This window comes from Phacochoerus africanus, chromosome 6 (assembly GCF_016906955.1).
Source record: "Phacochoerus africanus isolate WHEZ1 chromosome 6, ROS_Pafr_v1, whole genome shotgun sequence".
NCBI classification, from domain to species: Eukaryota; Metazoa; Chordata; class Mammalia; order Artiodactyla; family Suidae; genus Phacochoerus; species Phacochoerus africanus.
The window spans coordinates 91,841,551-91,862,355 of NC_062549.1; the positions used below are offsets into that span (position 1 = coordinate 91,841,551).

General features: G+C 39.4%; 1 protein-coding gene across 1 annotated transcript in view; it reads left to right on the plus strand.

The window, feature by feature from the left end:
* Positions 1-20,805, plus strand: part of SPTA1 (spectrin alpha, erythrocytic 1) — a 67,856-nt gene that overhangs the window by 25,473 nt on the left and 21,578 nt on the right. Inside the window, exons 20-36 of the mRNA XM_047784218.1 lie at positions 734-826; positions 2,708-2,845; positions 4,156-4,307; positions 4,941-5,127; positions 6,334-6,435; positions 10,188-10,279; positions 11,139-11,283; positions 12,391-12,572; positions 14,733-14,832; positions 14,948-15,145; positions 16,212-16,355; positions 17,180-17,283; positions 17,713-17,875; positions 18,111-18,245; positions 18,764-18,901; positions 19,086-19,190; positions 20,236-20,444. Coding sequence (XP_047640174.1) covers positions 734-826; positions 2,708-2,845; positions 4,156-4,307; positions 4,941-5,127; positions 6,334-6,435; positions 10,188-10,279; positions 11,139-11,283; positions 12,391-12,572; positions 14,733-14,832; positions 14,948-15,145; positions 16,212-16,355; positions 17,180-17,283; positions 17,713-17,875; positions 18,111-18,245; positions 18,764-18,901; positions 19,086-19,190; positions 20,236-20,444 — 2,387 coding nt within the window. The remainder of the gene's footprint in view (positions 1-733; positions 827-2,707; positions 2,846-4,155; positions 4,308-4,940; positions 5,128-6,333; positions 6,436-10,187; positions 10,280-11,138; positions 11,284-12,390; positions 12,573-14,732; positions 14,833-14,947; positions 15,146-16,211; positions 16,356-17,179; positions 17,284-17,712; positions 17,876-18,110; positions 18,246-18,763; positions 18,902-19,085; positions 19,191-20,235; positions 20,445-20,805) is intronic.

Below are 20,805 nucleotides of genomic sequence, written 5' to 3' on the forward strand. Positions count from 1 at the left end.
CAGGTTTCCAGAGTGATAATCTTTGGTCTTCTTTTGCTGAGATAACCTAAATTAACAGAAATTCCAAAAAATGCATCACATTTTCCTAACCCCATAGAGATTGATAATTCTTAGAGATGTATCTAAATTCAAAAACTCATGACCTTGCATCCATGCCTATCTTCATCCCATCCTAAACTTCCCAGACTAAACTTGGGATTTCACAAACCAACTATGGCTTTAAAATATAGGCTCCTTAATTACTTTATTATAATAAAATCAGGCAGACATGTTGGGGCAAGAACTGCAAAGGTTATAATTACACTTTCTATCCATTCCTTTGTTTTTTTTTTTCATTGTCCTATTATCAGCCAGTACAGGATTTCACAACCCCTAGGCACTAGAAATACCTGACATGGCCATCAAAATTATGCTAACATTTAATTCTACAAAATAGTGTTATCATTAGCATCTTCTTTTAGCTATGATGTGTGTTGATAAAATGCTTGTACAGTTTTGATTTCATTCATTCAACTTTGATTAAAGCAAATATATTGAAGTTGTTGTTCATTTAACTCCTCTTTTCTTGATACTTGCAAATTTAGATTTAAGAAATGTATCATAGATGGAGAGTGCCCCTTTCCAGGAATTAGGACAACCAGGGTAACACAAAGCAGTAATTGAAACACTCCCCAGAGATGGTTAGCGTTCTTCCTGTATTTGCTTCTGATGATCTTCCCGTTGACAAATCCAGGCTCTTCTGAAGAAGCATGAGGCCTTTCTAGTGGATCTCAAGGCATTTGGAAACAGTATTCAAGCTCTTCGAGATCAGGCAGAAGCCTGCCAGGTAAGAAGGGCTTAGGTATGACAAGAATCATATTCCTCACCACAGAGAAAAGGGAATTAAGGAATTCTCTTTATTACCGGTTTTTACTTAATACAGTCCAGGAAGCAGTTACAAAACAAACAAACAAACAAAACAAACAAACAAACAAACAAAAACCACTAAGTACCAAGATCTTTATGGCAGGCACTGTAGCATCTTTGTAGCATAAACTGAGATTTAGTTTATAAGAATTTCTCAGTAAGTTTTATCATTTGTTCATTGATATATTAATCTTTTCTTTCCGTTTTTCTTTCATATTTACATTCTCCTTTTCTTAGTTATTTTTTTCTTACTTCTTTTATTTGCATCTCTCCTTCTTATAGTCCTTCCTGATTTCTTTCCTTCTTTCCTTAGTTTTTTTTAAATACCAGCACTTATTAAATATCTAACATGTGCAAGCATGAGTACAAAATAATCCTAACATGAAGGAAATCAGTCTATTAGGTAAGAAATTTTAACAAGTAACTGCATATAATATATACCCAAACAGGAAAAAGAGAAAACAATGTTTAATTCTCTTTAAATGAGTTAAGCAGTGGAGTGGTTTATGATGCAGATAAGGAGGAAGGGCTTTTCTAGTGAATAAGCTCTGAGAGCAAATGTTCCAAAGCACAAAATAATCAAGTGTATTTGGGAAATGGGAAATGCAAAGGGCTGAGAATGTGCGAATGGCTAGACTGCAAGGTGAAAATAAATGTCCTGAAGAGTGATGGAAGCTGGAATCCACTCAATGATATAAGTGTCTCCTGTGTGTAGTGGAAGGGAAAGAGGAATGCTTCTCACCTTTAATAAATGCTTATGAGAGGTTCTAAATTCATCCACTTGGAGCAAGAAAGACATAGACTCGCTATGTCAAGTCAATGCAAACTTACAGAACTTCTGTGCTCTGCCTTCCTCAAGCTGCGTAGTGAGTGCCTACACAAAAACAGGTGGATTTATGTATTTTAAACTATGATGAAACAGTATTTGAAGGATATAAAATCGGAGGGATTTGTAAGGGGAAGGACATCTTCAACCCCAAGATGTGTGGGTCATTACTTATGAAGAGGGGTTTTATATTTCTGTTTTATATTATATATATATATATAGGCTGCACCCACGGCATGTGGGGGTCCCCAAGCTAGGGCTCAAACCTGTGCCACAGTAGCGACCCCTGCACGGACAATGCCAGATCCTTAACCCACTGTGGTACAAGGGAATCCAAAGAGTGGTTGTATTTTGTTCATCCTCTCAGTGATATGATATTTGGGGAAAGTGAAAATCAGAGAAGACTGTACCTTGGAGGGCAGGTTACTTTATAAAGAGAGAGGCAAGATATTTGATCTCAGTTTATGTTCTCAATTTTTTAAATTCTGTGGCCTTACCTATGCTGTAGATCACTCATCTCTACAACAAGAAAGTCCATAGTTTCTTGACAAAATACTTTAAAGGCCTAAGGGTTGGAAGGATTGTTGGTGGAGGCCCAGGGAATGGAGAAGGTAATGAGAGATAGTGGGTCTTTCTCAGACAATTTTCTGAAACATTGATTCATATAATCCTTGACTACCTACTTAAGAGCTGGTGGCTTAGAGTGTTATAATATGTTTTTGACAAATTACATTCTTACTTGCTCACTTTATGGTCATATTCCCCAGCCTGAGTGTCCCTCGGGAAGAGTTAAGATGGAGCAATCTCTCGGAAGATGGCATACTGCCACAGCTGTGTTACTGGCAGCTGTGTAAGAAGTCCCAGCCAGAGGCTCCTCTCTCCTGTCGGGCCCAGGGACACGCCACCTCGCGTAGGCTGTACAGGGAGGTATTTCCTATGGCTGACTGGCATGTTCTGTGTCCTATTTTTGCTCAGCAACAACAAGCTGCACCAGTGGAGGCTGATGCTCGAGAAGAGAGGGTTATGGCCTTATACGACTTTGAGGCCCGCAGCCCCCGAGAAGTCACTATGAAGAAAGATGATATATTAATACTGCTCAGTTCCATCAACGAGGTAACTTTGCCTTCTGCTTTGCTTCCCATTAACAAGGTGGCTCTTGCAATGTCCACTCTTCCAACATTGCCAGATACCCATATATTAGCCAGCTAATACATGGGTCTATTGCTCTCTCTCTCTCTTAAATAACTATCACTTTTTATATTCTCTTTCCTCCCTATATTGTATAGGACACTGCACACATCTGTTGAGATTATACTACCACTTTTACAGTTACCAAAGTGAGGAGTCAGAGATCTTAAGTAATTACACAAAGACATGTAAGCCAGGCATGGTGATTCTATAACATATTTACAGGATTAAACTCTTTCTTCTTGTCTCTTTGCTTGTTCCTCTTCTGTGCCAGTGTTCTCAGTAAAGGAACAACAATGGCCGGGGGTAGGAAAAACCTGATTAAACAGAAGTCTTTAGTCAACTTGGGTTTCTTTAGTCTGTGAGAATAGTGACAAAATATGGTCTATGATTTTAAATGTATTTCTCATAAGAGCTCAAGTAATTTTTTGACTCTTTAAATTTATAATTTTTATAAGCATTACAAACTTAATAGATGGGATACATTCTAGACTAGATACAGTTGAAGGGTGTCAAGTAATTATTTTATATTCTAATACTTAAGCTTCAAAAATGATTGCAAAGGGAAAAAGAGAGCTTGGGATATTGTTACTCTGAGGGCAAGGCATTTTTTTTTTCTAGACAAGGATTTTCATTATCAAATAAGCTGTGTGTCAGTCCCCCTTCCTCCTTGCTCTGGCTTCTCCATTTCACCACATTATTCTCTATGGAAATTAACTCCAGAGTGCTTAGGATAGCAACATTCCTAAAGTATTCTTTGGAGATCGGGGTGATACTTAAAGCATTCATGCAGGTGGATTTCAGGGCAATAACATGATTTTTAGGGGCTCTGGAGAGAGATAGGAAGGAGAAGGTCTTGTGCAATACTGCTATACACAGATGTTCCACCCACAAGGAGCTTAGTTCAGTTCTGGCACCGTGGTTTTTTGGTGGATTCCTAGTGGACAAAGTGCCTCATCATTAGGAGAGTGGCCATCGGTTTTTGAAAACCTTATCAACGTTAAGGGTCTAACATCAAATGTCAGATTCCTTGATTTCAGAGGCTTATACCTGCAGTCCTTGCACCTCCTGATTTATCTCTTTTGTACTACGTAAAAATTATATGCCACCTGTAAGCCATGGTGTACGTCTTTGGGCCATCAGCCTCTGCCTGTGTCTACGGGCTTAGGTTGTGAGGGTTAAAATATCTCTTGTCTGTGGCTTTTCTCAGAACTAAGGGATGTGCTCTCCTTCAGGACTGGTGGAAAGTGGAAGCTGATGACCACCAGGGCTTTGTGCCAGCTAACCATGTCAGGAAACTTGCCCACGATGAGTTTCCTATGCTTCCTCAGCGGAGGCGAGAAGAACCAGAAAACATCAGCCAACGCCAGGAACAGATAGAGAACCAGTAAGTTCTAGAGGCTGGAGAACTGAGCAGTGTTTGACCAAACATTTCCTGTTGGCCGCAGGCACATCTCATGATTCTGTGCCTGTTGCATTAGAAATGCTTTGCAAATTCACAGATTTTAAGAGCTGAAAGTAAATTTAGGGTAATTCAAATCCTTAAGTTTTTACAGAGGAAAAGGAACCCCAGAACCATTAAGTCATTTGCCTGAGGTCAAACACTTAATAGGGTTACATCTTCTGACTTTCTGCCCATCACTCTTTCAAAGATATCAAAAGGTCTTCTGACTTCCGTATGAACTTTCTTTATCATACTGGGCTATTTCATATCCGGTTGTCAATAGGAATGTGAAATTTTTCACTTCTCTAGAATGAGGGAGGGATGTTGCTGGTCACATTATTGGAACATTGACACTTTTATTGTTTTTAAATGGAACACCGGGTTTGTCTCTGCTTTTCATGCAGTTTGCCTTCTATCTTTATTGCCTCCTCCCCTTTATTATTCTTCTTTCAATTTGTCCTTCCTCTCCTTTCTGTCCTTTTTTTTTTCCTCTCCCTTTCTCACCATGCCTCTACTCGTCTGCATTTTCTCCATCTCTTACTCCACATTTCCCATTTTTTTCGTTGCTCCACCCAGGTACCACTCCCTCCTAGATCGGGCAGAAGAACGCAGACGTCGTCTGTTGCAACGTTACAATGAGTTTTTGCTGGCCTATGAGGCAGGAGACATGCTGGACTGGATCCGAGAGAAAAAGGCAGAAAACACTGGGGTAGAATTAGATGATGTTTGGGAGCTGCAGAAAAAGTTTGACGAGTTCCAAACGGTGAGAAAGAGGAACCTTCTCTTCCAAACAGCTTTTTGAGGGTGACATGGTTTCCTTTTATTCCACATGAACTCCTAAGTAACTCCTTAATTTCAGATTTGGTAAATATCCTCCCCCCCACCCCAAAGCTACAGAGAGTCCCATGGTCCAGATCTTTCTCTGAGTATTGGAGATGGAAGGAAAATGCAGAGGAAGCTAGTCACCCTAACTTTGCAGCCTGCATCCTTGCCACTTCTGCATTCCTCTTAGAAGTGCTGTTTGCCTGAATCTTCACAGCTTATATTGTCCTGTGTTCCTGATATCCAGGTTGAGATGGGGTATTGTGAAAATCTTGTAAAGTCTAATTGTGGGGCAGGAGTTGTGGTGGAAAGATGGAAGAACAACCTAACGTTGCTGCCAGACAATTTTAAAGATTTTTTCCATTCTCCTTTATTCTCTCAGATTCTTTCTATTATCTTAACTAGCAATGAGTATAAACTCCTTCCTTCTTTCCTTTTTCATATACCTTCCTTACACATGGAATTCAAAGCTATACATAGCTATAAATATGTAGATAGATAAAGTACATGTGAATATATACTTTTATATCTCTATCGAGAGAGAGAGAAAACTAAAATAAAGGAAAAAGTGAAGAAGGGGGTAAATAAAGATAAACAAGGTTTATATCTTTTGTAAACAATTTTATAAAAGAATATCTAGAATAAAATTTCCATGAAAAGACTCTTTGAAAGCCCATTGTATAACAAAATGAATAATACAGTCACCATAGACATGGTGATAAGTTTCCTAGAGCTGTTTTCTTACAACACACCTTAATATAAGCAGATTGCAACTCAGACAATGAAATTCTACAGGGAGGGGAAGAGTTTGTATTGGCAGCAAAGAATATTACATGGCTCAGATGGAGACCCCTCTGATGGAATGGTTTAATTCAGGGAGAGATTTTTAAGACATCTAGGAAAATTAATGTGCTTCATATTCTAGATAAATAATAGCTCTCTTGTTACATTTTTGATAGCCAGCAACTATCAGGGAGCTTAAAGGTACTCCTCTTTGTGGCAGATTGGAGGCGGGTAGCTTGTGTATTGCAAGCAAGGCTAGCAATATGTTTTAATCTGTAGCCAAGTCAGGCAGAGATGAGCAGGCAAGTATGAAAGGTTCTTGATAAAAGGATTTATACTGCTTTGGATAACTTTTCCCACCCAGGATTTGAAAACCAATGAGCCTCGACTGAGGGATATCAACAAGGTGGCTGATGATCTTCTATTCGAAGGGCTTCTGACCCCAGAAGGAACTCAAATACAGCAGGTAACTAAGGCTGCTTCCATTTTTTTTTTCTCACTACCAGATTGGGTTTTGAGAGTCTTGTTTCACTTAAAAACACTAAACTTCGTATCAGCTAGAACGTGCAGAAGGTAATAGCAGCATGGAGCTAGCTACAAGAAAGGTCAAAGGCAAGTCTCGAAAGTCCAGCCATGTATGCATTTTAACTGATCTGAAATCCTTAAATTGCCACACATATCCATCTCTCTGGCCATCACGCCAAGAAATTCAGTGCTCACATACATGAATACAAATAAAATGCAGATAAAGGAGCTATGATAGTGAGAAGTAGTTAATCAAGAAAGTTTCCTGGAAGAGATAGGCTCTGATAAAATCTGATGGAAGAATAGGGTAATAGAGATGGGGGAGAAGACATTCTAGACCTGATTCAGATTTGGACCTATGGTTCCACAGAAGATCTAATGAATTGATGGAATGTTTAGTCCAGCTCTCTGGGTTGTCATAAATCAGTGAGGATGAATTATCTGCCTCTTTTTGTGGTGATCGGCATGGGTTAAGAGTGAAAAGTCATGTTCGTAAGAACAATTTGTTTACAGAAAATAGGCTGGAGGCTACTTGGTTTAGTCATTTCAGGATGCAGAAAGGTATTATATTTTTCACAGAGAAAGGTAATAGTATCTAACTATCAAGGCAACGCTTTCCACTCATTTTCCAGAGGTTGTAACGTAGCCTCTGTGGGAGCTAACATCAATTGCAGCACTAAGGTTGATGGTCCCACTGGAACATCAGTTTGGGCGGGAAAGTAACACCTTTCTTAACTGCATTAGCATAAAAGAGGCCCAAGTTCAAGCTCTCCGAGTAAGAAAAAAACCTGTGCAGTTTTGATAACATGAAAGCAACCATGATTTATGCCCTATCTAGTCTCTCTCTCTCTCTCTTTTTTTTCGCTTTTTAGGTCTGCTCCTATGGTATATGGAAGTTCCTAGGCTAGGGGTCAAATCAGAGTTACAACTGCTCGCTAGCTTTTGCCACAGCCACAGCAATGTAGGATCTGAGCCACTTCTGTGACCTACACCACAGCTCATGGCAACACCAGGTCCTTAACCCACTGAGCGAGGCCAGGGATCAAACCTGCATCCTCAGGGGTCCTAGTGGGGTTCGTTAACTGCTGAGCCATGAAGGGAACTCACTTGTCTTTTTTTAAATTTATTTATTTTTTGTTATAGTTGATTTACAATGTTCTGTCCCTTTTTGCTATATAGCAAAGTGACAAAATTTTATATATATATTCTTTTTCTCACATTATCCTCCATCATGTACCATCTCAACTGACTATATATAGTTCCCTGTGCTGTAAGGCAGGGTCTCATTGCTTATCCACTCCAAATGCAAATAGTTTGCATCTACTAACCCCAAACTCCCAGTTTATCCCATTCCTTCCCTCTCCTCCTTGGCAACCACAAGTCTGTTCTCCATATCCATGAGTTTGTTTCTTTGCTATAGATAGGTTCATCTGTGTCATATACCAGATTCCGAATATAAGTGTTATCATATGGTATTTGTCTTTCTCTTTCTGACTTACTTCACTTAGTATGAGAGTCTCTAGTTCCATCCAGGTTGCTGCAAATGGCATTATTTTGTTCTTTTTTATGGCTGAGTAGTATTCCATTGTATGTATGTGTATATATATATATATATATACACAACATCTTCTTAATTTATTCATCTTTTGATGGACATTTTGGTTCTTTCTATATCTTGGCTATTGCAAATAGTGCTGAAGTTAACATAAGGGTGCATGTATCTTTTTCAATGAAAGTTTTGTCCAGATATATGCCCAGGAGTGGGATTTCTGGGCCATATGGTAGTTCTATATTTAGTTTTCTAAGGTACTGTTTTCCATAATGGTTGTACCAATTTACATTCCCATCAACAGCAAAGGAGAGTTCCCTTTTCTCCACACCCTCACCAGCATTTGTTATTTATTGACTTGTTAATGACAGCCATTCTGACTCATGTGAAGTGGTACCTCCTTGTAGTTTTGATTTGTATTTCACTAGTAATTAGTGATGTTGAGCTTTATTTCATGTGCCTGTTGACCATCTGTATATCTTCTTTGAAGAAATGTCTTTTCAGGTCTTCTGCCCATTTTTCAATAGGTTTGTTGATTTTTGGCTATTGAGTTGTATAAGTGGTTTGTATATTTTAGAGATTAAGCCCTTTTCAGTTGCATCGTTTGAAACTATTTTCTCCCATTGCATCCATTTTGAGTTTATTTTTGTGCATGGTATGAGGGTATGTTCCAGTTTAATTGATTTACATTTGGCTGTCCAGTTTTTCCAGCACCACTTTCTGAAGAGACTGTCTTTTTCCCATTTTATATTCTTGCCTCCTTTGTCAAAGATTAATTGGCCATAGGTGCCTGGGTTTATTTCTGGGTTCTCTATTCTGTTCCATTGGTCTGTATGTTTGTTTTGGTACCAGTACCACACTGTCTTGTAGCTTTGTAATATTGTCTGAAGTCTGGGAGAATTATGCCTCCTGCTTGTTTTTTTTGTTTTTTTTTTTTCCCTCAGGGTTCCTTTGGCAATTCTCAGTCTTTTATGGTTCCAAATAAATTTTTGGATTGTTCTAGTTCTGTGAAAAGTTTCATGGGTAATTTGATAGGGATTTAATCTGTAGATTTCTTTGGGTAGTATGGCCATTTTAACAATATTAATTTTTTCAATCCAGGAACATGGATTTCTTTGAATCCTCTTTACTTTCCTTGAGTAATGTTTTTATAGTTCTCAGCATATGTCTTTCACCACCTTGGTCAGGTTTATTCCTAGGTATTTACTTTTTTTGGATGTGATTTTTAAAAGTAATGTATTTTTATATTCCTTTTCTAATATATGGTTCGACATATGCAAATCAATCAAAGTCATACACCACATTAACAAAACAAAAGTCAAAAACCACATGATCATCTCAATAGATGCATAAAAAGCACTTGACAAAATCCAACATCCATTCATGATAAAAACTCTTACCAAAGTGGGTAATAGAGGGAACATACCTTAACATAATAAAAGCCATTTATGATAAACCCACAGCCAGTATAATACCCAATGGAGAAAATCTGAAAGCCTTCCCACTAAAATCTGGAACAAGACAAGGATGCCCACTCTCACCACTTTTTTTTTGTCTTTTTGCTATTTCTTTGGGCCACTTCCATGGCATATGGAGGTTCCCAGGCTAGGGGTCGAATCGGAGCTGTAGCCACCAGCCTACGCCAGAGCCACAGCAATGCAGGATCCGAGCCGCGTCTGCAACCTACACCACAGCTCACGGCAACGCCGGATCGTTAATCCACTGAGCAAGGGCAGGGCCCGAACCCGCAACCTCATGGTTCCTAGTCAGATTCGTTAACCACTGCGCCACGATGGGAACTCCCTCTCTCACCACTTTTATTCAACATAGTACTTGAAGTCCTAGCCACAGCAATCAAGACAAACGAAAGAAAGAAAAGGTGTCCAAATTGGAAGAGAAGAGGTAAAATTGTTACTCTATGCAGATGACATGATACTGTACATAGAAAACCCTAAGGACTCCACACAAAAACTCCTCCAACTGATCAATGAATTCAGCAAAGTAGCAGGATACAAGATTAACATTCAGAAGTTGGTTGCATATCTGTATACTCTCAATGAAATATCAGAAAAGAAATATAAAAATACAATACCCATGTCATCTTCAGACACCTCTTAGCTTAAGTCTGTGTCTACCTCTTTTAGGAGTTGAATGCCCGCTGGGGGTCTTTGCAGAGGCTTGCAGAGGAGCAGCGCCAGTTGCTGGGCAGTGCCCATGCTGTCCAGATGTTTTACAGGTGAGAATTTTAACCCTAAAAAGCAGTGTTGCTCTAGAACCCACTCAAGAACTACCAATTCTAGTGGCTATAGTTAGAACCATAGCCATTAGTTTAACCCTTATTCTGGAGATGGAGATAACAGGAAATCAGGTGCTTCAGTAGTAGACCCCTCGCTTGGCATAGGCTACTCCCAGACAACCAACTCAATTTTCTAGTACTTAAGCATGGGTCCTGGTACATAATTAGCAGTCTATATATGTTTTCATCATAATGAATGAAACTTGAAGTTGAAACAAGAGATTTAAGTATATTTCTGAATTAGAAATAGACAGTAGAGGACAACAGACATCAGGCTGACTGTACTGTTGATTCAACATTTTTTTAAATGTCTGATTTCCAAATCTGTTATCTATACTAAGAAACACTCACAACAACTAAGTCAGCAAACAAACAAATAAACAAATACAATGAAAACCAAACATAAATATATTTTGGAATATTCAGAGAAGGGAAAACTTAAATGCAGACAGGTCTGGTTGTTTAGAGTGGCTAAAGATAGAAAGCCATGAAATATAACAGTTAGGTATGTGGCTTTGCCATCAGGTCACCTGGTTCAAATTTAGGCTCCACCATTTGGCAGTGGTATAAATGTGAGAAAATACTTAGCCTCTTTTAGCTTCAGTTTTCTCATATGTAAAATGGGATTGGTAATAGTAACTAGGGCTCAAATAGTTGTTTTAAATATTAAATGAGCTTAAGTTCTAATGCATTAAAATGGATAATAATGATGATGATGGCAGCGATGACTTCCTTGTGCACCCAGCTGGTCTGCCTCTAGCCTACATTATCTCCTAAACTCTTTACTCTCATGCATCAGAGATGCAGATGACACAAAGGAGCAGATAGAGAAGAAGTGCCAGGCCCTCAGTGCTGCTGACCCCGGCTCAGATCTGTTCAGTGTTCAGGCTCTTCAGCGACAGCATGAAGGCTTTGAGAGAGACCTCACACCCCTGGGGGAAAAGGTGAGATGTGCTTTCAAGCTTTTCTAACACGTCCCTCTTCACATGTATGTATATCTATTAACATCCTCTTTTCCCATTTTCTTTTCTTTCTTTTCTTTCTTTCTTTGTTTCTTTCTCTTTCTTCCTTTCTTTTTTCTTTTTTTTTTCTTTTTAGGGTCACACCACAGCATATGGAAATTCCCGGGCCAGTGGTTGAATTGGAGCTGCCACAGCTGCCAGCCTTTGCCACAGCCACAGCAATGTGGGATGTGAGCTACACCACAGCTCTTGGCAACACTGGATCTTTAACTCACTTAGCAAGACTAGGGATGAAACCTCATGGATCCTAGTCAGTTTTTTGGTTTTTTTTTTTTTTAACCACTGAGCCACAACTGGAACTCCTCCATTTTATCTTCCAGTCTCTTATCCTTATAGTTCTCTTTGTCTTACTCCACACCTGTTCTTTTACCTTGTCCTTGAGGCAAGTCCACTAAAAGGGCATGCCCCAGGACCAATAACATGGAGGGAAAAAATACTGGAAATGAACCTCCTACTATTCAGATACCTCTTTAGTATTTTCCTAGTGACCTGAACTTATAGAAGTTAGTTGAAGGCCAGCAGCCTAAGATAACTAAGAAATGGCCATACCTAGGATAACCAGGCCTATGCCTAAGTATAGTGCAGAGTTTCCTCAGCAAGGAATTGAATGAGCTTAATCCTAGTCTAACCAAAAAATGAACTCTAGAGCTTGCCAGATACATTCTGGAATAAATCAGAAGCACCATACAACTTGCATTATCACAAAGAGCAAAAAGAAGCACAAAAAAATGTCTGTATTGGAAAGATTTTCCCATTAAAAATCAGGTGCTTGCCACCAGCCAACAGAGGCACTTAACTACCCTGCCCAACAGCCTTCTCATCTTAAAAAGAAAAGGTATGGTCATGTCAAGTTTGACTACTCTGAGGAATGATCATGGGTACCAAAAGCATTGCCACTACTTTATAAAGTAGCAAGGTGTTCTTGTACCTCACTGATACCTGAGGATGGAGTACCTGGGCTTGGAACTCTTGCTTGGCTAGGATTCAGTTGTGACTCTATGCTGATTGCCAGAGCTCTTGACCTCCTAGGTGAACATATTGGGGGAGACAGCAAATCGGCTCAGTGAGTCCCACCCAGATGCCACTGATGACCTGCAGAGGCAGCGGTTGGAGTTGAAAGAGGCCTGGGAAGACCTGCTAGGGCATACAGAGGACCGTAAAGAGAACCTACAGGAGGCCTTAAAATTCTACCTGTTCCTCAGCCAGGCAAGGTAAAGCTCCAGAGGCAGACTTCCACTAGCTGGGTAGGGAATTTCCATGTCTGGCCCATGGGGGGAACTTCTAGCAGAAGTCTGGGTCCAGGTGCTCTTTATTGCTGGGTTTGGAGGGTATATCTATGTCAAGATTATACCTTCCGTGAGGCACAAAACTCTCAGGTTTAATATTTCGAGCCATAAAATACTGAATTCTGAAGGAATGTGAGACTTTTAGGCCAATTAAGTAAGCTTATATAGAGTTGTATACTATATATAGGGTGCTATATTAAGAGTTGTAGGATGTGGGGGGTTATTTTATTGGAGAAACAGTGAAAAATACAGAAAACCATGGTATATGATATCACTTATATGTGGAATCTAAAATATGGCACAGATGAACCTATTTACAAAATAGAACAGACTCACAGACATGGAGAACAAGACCAGTAGTTGCCAAGGGGGAAGGGGGAAGGAGTGGAATGGACTGGGACTTTGAGGTTGGTAGATGCAAACAAGCACAGGGATTTATAATCTCTTGTGACAGATCATGATGGAAAGTAATGTTTTAAAAAATGCATAAATGAGTCACTTTGCTGTACAGCAGAAATTGGTACAACATTGTAAATCATCTATACATTAATGTAAAAAAAAGGAAACCATGGTAGAACATGAGTGTTCATGATTCAAGGGCAACAGAATCATGAGTTTTGTATGTCACATAAGGAGAAACAGCAAGAGAAAAACTCAGAAATGTTGAGATCAAATCCTAGAGAAGCTCCATTGCCTGGCTAAAGAGTTTAGATATTATCACAGTATAGCAAATACACATTTCATTTATGGAACATTTCCCACATTCTGCCCCAAGAGATCAGTTTGGTGGGAGGAGCATTTAGAATCGAGGTTCAGGAAGTAGTAGCTCACTTTTTTGAAGTCAAAAGAAGGTGGCAACTTTGGCAGATGACTGTAGTTGCCCTTGACAACCCCCTCCCCAATTCAGCATCTCTGGAAAGCTACAGTTTTTCATACAGTATAAATAAATAGCCTCCAAACCCATTCCTCAAAATCAAATATATGTGTCTATATCTCTGTTGTCTCTGTACTTCAGATTCCAAGTCAAAAGCTGCCCTTTTCTCTTTGTGAAGTCTTATTCTTCAATATTACAGAAGTAATATATTCCCAGCCTCAGCGCAACTCTCATACATTATTTTATCACTTTATGACAGTATTGCATTTTAGGGTTTTTTTTAAATATGTATTAAGGTCTATATTTTGTTTGCTTTTTTCCCTTTCAATATAAAGTGTGAACTCCTGGAAGGCACAGATATGTCTCTTTCACAATATCTGGTACTTAGTATATACCCAATAAAAAACTTAGTTAAGTAAGTGAATAAATTAATTCACAAAAGAAGAGACCATTCTGCCCCAAAGCTAAGGATTCTTATTTAGCAAACAAGAGCAAGGACACTCCTTATGTGATGAGATGCTTAATTTGATCATTACTTGTAAATTTTAAGTCAATGTGTTACTTTTTGACATTTTAGCCTCTGGGGCAGATGAACTTTAGCCCTCCTTGTTTAACTTCTTGACTGCTAAAAGAGTGGGAAATAGGCTCTGACCAAATCAATAACTTGGGGGAGGGGTGTGTGTGTGTGTGTGTGTGTGTGTGTGTGTGGTGTGCAGAAACATTCCCAAGATTCTACTGGGAATAGAAGAAAGACATATCTACCCTGAGATTCTGTGCTAAGATCTTAAACCCAAGAGTCCACTTTAAAGGAATAGAACTTGTTAGGAATAATGGAATATGTACCAGTCCAAGATTCCAGTCTTTGGATTCTAGTCCAGATTCTGCTTTTAGTTATATCCTATGGGTGAATCACTTAATTCTTTAAGTAAACTTTTGCATCTCCAAAATGCAAAGAAAAGAATTCCCAGAATCCCACACAGAATTTTGCAAAGATGGAGAGAGATAATATATGCGAATAAATTTTCAAATGCCAAGGACTGCTATTATTAAATTATATAGTGTAAACAGCAAACCTAACTTCTGTGAAGCATATAATCCAGAGAAAGTGTTGATCTGGAAATGTTTTCTAGAGAGAAAAAAGCCCAAGGGCAAACAGTTCTACAGCAAGTTGCAAGCTTTTCTTGTCAATCTCAATATGTCTGTTTCTCCAGGGACCTGCAGAATTGGATCAGTGGCATTGGTGGCATGGTATCATCCCAGGAGCTGGCTGAGGATTTAACTGGCACAGAGATCTTGATTGAGCGACACCAGGTATGGCTACAAAAGGCAGAGCCATTGATCACATGACCTCACAACCTTCCCTCACTTTGTAACTTCGGTGAGATATCATTGGCCTCACCCGTCTCTGCCCCCTTTTTACCCACAGGAACAGCGTGATGAAATAGAGGCGGAGGCTCCCACCTTCCAGGTCTTGGAAGACTTTGGTAGAGATCTTATAAGCAGTGGGCACCGGGCCAGCCCTGAAATAGAAGAAAAGCTGCAAACCATCAGACTAGAGAGAGATGAGCTGGAAAAAGCTTGGGAACAACGCAAGAAGATGCTAGATCAGTGTCTGGAGTTGCAGGTACTGTAAATTCCCAATTGTCAGGCAGGATTAGCTGCAGTCTGTTTCTTCTATGCAATTTTTAATTTTTTTTATTTTTATTTTTTATTTTTATCTTTTTTGCTTTTTAGGGGAAAACATGTGACATATGGAAGTTCCCAGGCTAGGGGTTGAATCAGAGCTGCAGCTGCTGGCCTACACCACAGCCACAGCAACACCAGATACAAGGCATATCTGAGACCTACACCCACAGCTCATGGCAACGCTGGATCTTTAACCCACTGAACGAGGCCAGGGATTAAACCTGCATCCTAATGGATACTAGTTGGGTTGGTTACTGCTGAGCCACAATAGGAACTCCCTCTGTGAAATTTTACATGATTAATACAGACACTCATTTCCCTGGACTTCCATGCTGAAAATTTAAGGACATCTCTTGATTATCTGACATTGCATTTTCTGCTTTGTAGTGTTCTTTGCTTCTTATTCCTATCAAAAAAAAAAAAAAAAGCCAAACACAATGGGTCCAGTCCCAGGATATGGGAGCATGAATTGGGTGATCATAACTTATTGATTGATTTGTATTGTGAACCTATTGTGTGCAGGGCCTTGGGAACACACAGATTAGTAAAATATTGTCCCTTTTCTAAAAGTAGTGGAATTAGACATGTAGGCAGATCATTCTAGTATAGTAAGATGATTACTGATATAACAAAATGTATGAGTGATTTGAAGCTATAGAAGAGGGAGTGATTAGAGCTTTTGAGGGAGGGGAGTGAGAGTGTCATAGGCTACCCTGAAAAATACTGTTTACCAGAGTCTTAAAGAAATAACCAGCCAGTATTCACTATGTACAGCATATGGGAAATAGAGAGTGGAGGATAACTTATACGAAAACATAAAGCATGTTTTGGGGAAAGACTGAAAAGTCCAATATAGCTAATATTTATGGTATGAATTCTTCTTAGAAGAATATTGGTACCCTTTATAGGATCCCCTATATTAATATCATAGGAGATGGGTGAGATCATTTCTTTTGTCTATCTAGAATGAACAAACCATATGCATTTAACTTTATTCCTCATAGTTGTTCCGAGTGGACTGTGATCAGGCTGAGAACTGGATGGTGGCACGTGAGAATTACCTGAGTTCAGATGATAAGGGTTCCTTAGACAGTCTGGGGGCCCTGATGAAGAAACGTGATGATTTGGACAAAGCCATCACCACCCAGGTAATAACAGCCAATATTAGAATTCCAATAATAACACTAGTAATAATAACAGAAATCTACACATGTATGTGGCTTTATGATTTATAAATATTTTAATTCCCACTTGCTTCTTATAGAAAACTCTGAGGTAGGCAAGGTAGTCCTAGCCAAGTTATATGTTACCTTGGACAATTTTACTTTAAATCCAGCTTTTTGAAACCTGCTTTTTAGAATTGGGAATTATTTTATATACTTCCAATATCCCATCCTATGTAGGACAATAGGCATGGGTAGTATATAGGGAAATCAGTACCACACAAGTAGCCCATCTCAGTGTCATTATTATTTTTTTTTTGTCTTTTGTCTTTGTTGTTGTTGTTATTGTTGCTATTTCTTGGGCTGCTCCCGCGGCATATGGAGGTTCCCAGGCTAGGGGTTGAATTGGAGCTGTAGCCACCGGCCTACGCCAGAGCCACAGTAACGCTGGATCCGAGCCGCGTCTGCAACCTACACCACAGCTCACGGCAACGCCGGATCGTTAACCCACTGAGCAAGGGCAGGGACCGAACCCGCAACCTCATGGTTCCTAGTCGGATTCGTTAACCACTGCGCCACGACAGGAACTCCTCAGTGTCATTATTAATGTTTCTCCTTTTATTAAAATCCCTCTCCCTATAAGGCATTGACCTTTGGCCTTGTTTCTTTTCCCCTTTGTGAAGCCACAAAGGATATCGCTCTTCTTTTCTAGGAGGGAGTCTGGGATCGCACCAAGGGCTTAATTTCTGGATATACGTTTTTTTTTGTTGTTGTTGTTGTTGTTATTTTTCCCCCTTTCCTTTATCTAGGACAAGAAGATCACTGAACTAGAACTTTTTGCTGAACGGCTTATAGCTGATGACCACTATGCCCAGGAAGAGATTGCTGTTCGGCTCCAACGGATATTGGACAGGTCAGGCCTAAGCAGTTGTTTGCACTTCTTTGCTAGCATTGATGATAAGGATAGCCCTATGAGCTCTTCTCATTTCCAAATACCTAGAACTATCTTTTGACACTTTGGGAAATGTTCTGATCTAGACTCAAAAATGAAAGACCTGGAAAGGTGCCTTAGAAATTATCTGACTTAATCACTGTATTTTATATCTGAAAATAATGAGACCATGTTATATATAACATATAAATATGTAATAGTATATAATATAGGATGTAATATGTAATAAATATATAAGTAAGTAATATATAATTACGTTATATGTATGACATAAATATATAAATAATGAGAAGAGAAAGGGCAGATTGGCAAATGGGAAGATTCAAGGATATGGCATTAGAGCTTGGTGGAAGGGTGGAGGGCAGAGAGCGATCTAGCCCAATTTTCCAGATGGAAGGCTCTCAAAGCACAACTTATTGCTGAACGAACAAAACTTGGAGACTCTGCTGACCTAAAACAATTCTACCGTGATCTTGAGGACCTAAATGAATGGATCAGTGAGATGCTGCCCACAGCCTGTGATGAATCCTACAAAGACACCACCAACATTCAGGCAAGTTCATACTAAGAATCTTGGAAAATGTCAGCACACTGAGATAACCGGATGAATGGTTACCTCCTAGGACTGAACATTTCTTGGCTGTTCAGGGACTTCTGACTCTAATGTGGAGTGGGTTCTTCAGAAGTCATAACCTTGGTGATGATAGAAAGATTAACCCTTCCTTTTAAACAAATGTATCTTATCTTGCTTCCTAAATCAGATGGCAATTTAATTTCTGTTTTCTCTTCAGAGAAAATACCTGAAGCACAAAACCTTTGAAAATGATGTCCATGGCCGAACCGAAGAGGTGGAAGGAGTTATCAACTTGGGGAATGCGCTGGTTGAGCGGAGGGCATGTGATGGCAATGAAGAGACTGTGAAGGTAAGAGTTCTGCCCAGAATGAGTCTGGGCTACAAAGACATATGAAGAGAAATTTTTTATACTCTTTCAATGCTTCCATAGTAGCATGTGTAGGGATATTAAATGTGTTCTGTGGTTAATAATCTTCCCTTTTACTTTTGCATAAAGGAAGAGGAAAATAGGGATGCTCAGACGTTATCACTTCCATCATACTCAGTACCCTGAGCTCCAAGAAAACTTTAGACTTAATGCCTATGTGTTATTATGCTTGCTTTATATTTTCTATCCCTACTGCCAAGAATTTGGGCATTTAGGCATCAGCCTCTGTAATCAGCCCAGGAACTGTTCTTCAGAATGCCTTTTAACACCTCCTGTTGCTTTCCCAGATTTAAACCATCATGACTGGTTTAAAATATATGATAATTCAAGTACTGGAAGATTTTTGGTTAGTTCCTAACTTCAGAGCCTCCCTACATTGTCCTTTCAAGTTGTCATAGGATCCTATACTCCATAATGACCCCTCAATTTTGGGGAGTTAGGGTCAAGTGGAAGAGTTGGAGAAAGAGTGGAACTACTTGCTTGAGAGAACAGCTGACAAAGGACAGAAGCTCAACGAAGCTAGTCGCCAACAGAGGTTCAACACAGGCATCCGGGACTTTGAGTTCTGGCTCTCAGAGGTAATTACATCTGGAAATAGTGGGAGCATGGGAGCTTAATAAGTACTTGTCAGATAAAGAGACTTTTGCATGAACAATTTCCTTGACTCTTCTTGGGGAAAGTTTGGGGGCATGGTTACTAATTCTGTTCTCCTTAAAGACAGTTTTCATCTGACAGCTTTATTGTTCATCCTTCCACTTCCAGGCAGAGACACTGCTGTCCATGAAAGACCAGGCCAGGGATTTGGCTTCAGCAGGAAACTTGCTCAAGAAGCATCAGCTGTTGGAAACAGAGATGCTGGCCCGAAAGGTAAGTAGTGTTAGAATTCCACTTCTCTGGCCAGAATGGAAATGTCTGTGACTTTTCTCTTCTCTGTTTTAGGAGTCCATTTGATAACACATTCTTGCAAAACTGAACTTAGTGTTCTCAGCCAGCAGGTCATTATAACCAGGTCAAATCCATAGGCTGCTGAGCTGTTGCAATAATTGTCAACCTATTATCATTAAACTCTGGATCTAAGACCAAGAAGTAGATCCCCAAAATGATATTGTTTACTGTTTAAGGATCCAGGGATATAAATATTATATTCCAAAACCTAATATTTGATCTGGTCTTTGAAAGAAAATGGAAGTTTATTTTAAAAAACCACTGGGGGAAAAGAATCAGATGGCGTATGTGCATGGTGTTGAACTATACACATACTCTGAAAATTCTATGAATTCCAGCTGTATCCTAATATCAAGCAGAGAGGTGTCATGAGAGCTGTGATAAACATTCAGACCAGTGTTAATTTCACACTGGAGGATTTTATATCATCAGTATCTGTGGGTAACACAGAAATCCACGGAAAAGTCAAAGGCTTTCTAAGTTGAGTTTCAGGACTTGATATTTCCTGTGACATCACTAGGGGACAGAAATATAATGTAAATAGACACAGAAGAGGCTCAATGTGTTCAAGATGTGACCAGCCTAAGAATGTCACCAATAGAGTGGCTTTTCTTGAATCTTTCAATCAGTTAGTCTATGCCACACTCAGCACCGTGAAAGAAAGTAGTTCTATTTGGAGACACAGTGCTTATTTGCCAAGGTCTTATTTCCTAGATGGGAAAGAGGAAGAAAATACAGGGGAAAACATCGGAAGGCCAAATGTTCAGTTTGAGTGATGTTTCCGTTCTCTCCATGTTGCCTCTGGTCTTGCCCTTTTCCAATCTGAGTTAAAAGAGCATACAGTCACATTCATTATCTTCAGAAACAATCTATTTGTCCCAGTCTTTGAACCTGAACCAGTGGTAAAGTCCAGGGTCTACTTAATACCTGTACTATACTATTCATTGAGGATACTTGGGCTTTCTAGGATGCACTCAAGGACCTGGATACGTTGGCGACAGATCTGATCTCCAGTGGAACTTTCAATACTGAACAGATTGTGGAGAAAAGAGATAATGTCAATAAGCGCTTCCTGAATGTTGAGCAATTGTCAGCTGAACACCATGAGAAATTGAAAGAGGACTATGCCTTGTTCCAGTTTTTCCAGGACCTAGACAATGAAGAATTCTGGATAGAGTACGTACTGTCAATTCACATTGCATGGATAGTCCGAGGTTATAGATAACCCGCCAAGCATGTTCATATGTGATACATGTAACTGTTTCTTACAGCTCTTATTACTTCTTAATCATGTTTGCCTTACCCTAAAATGAACATTAGCTTCATTTTTACCAATTTTTTTCAATATATTGCAGGCAGGTGGAGACAGGCATGGAGGGTGTGGGAAGAAGTTCACATAATTCTGGAAAGAAAATTAAGAAACTGTATATGGTTGTTTTAATAGTTCATAGAAAGTGTAATGCTCTTTCTGAATGAGACAGTTGGGCATTTACAACTTACTAAACTGATGGGATCATTATCTTGCTCCTTTCTATAT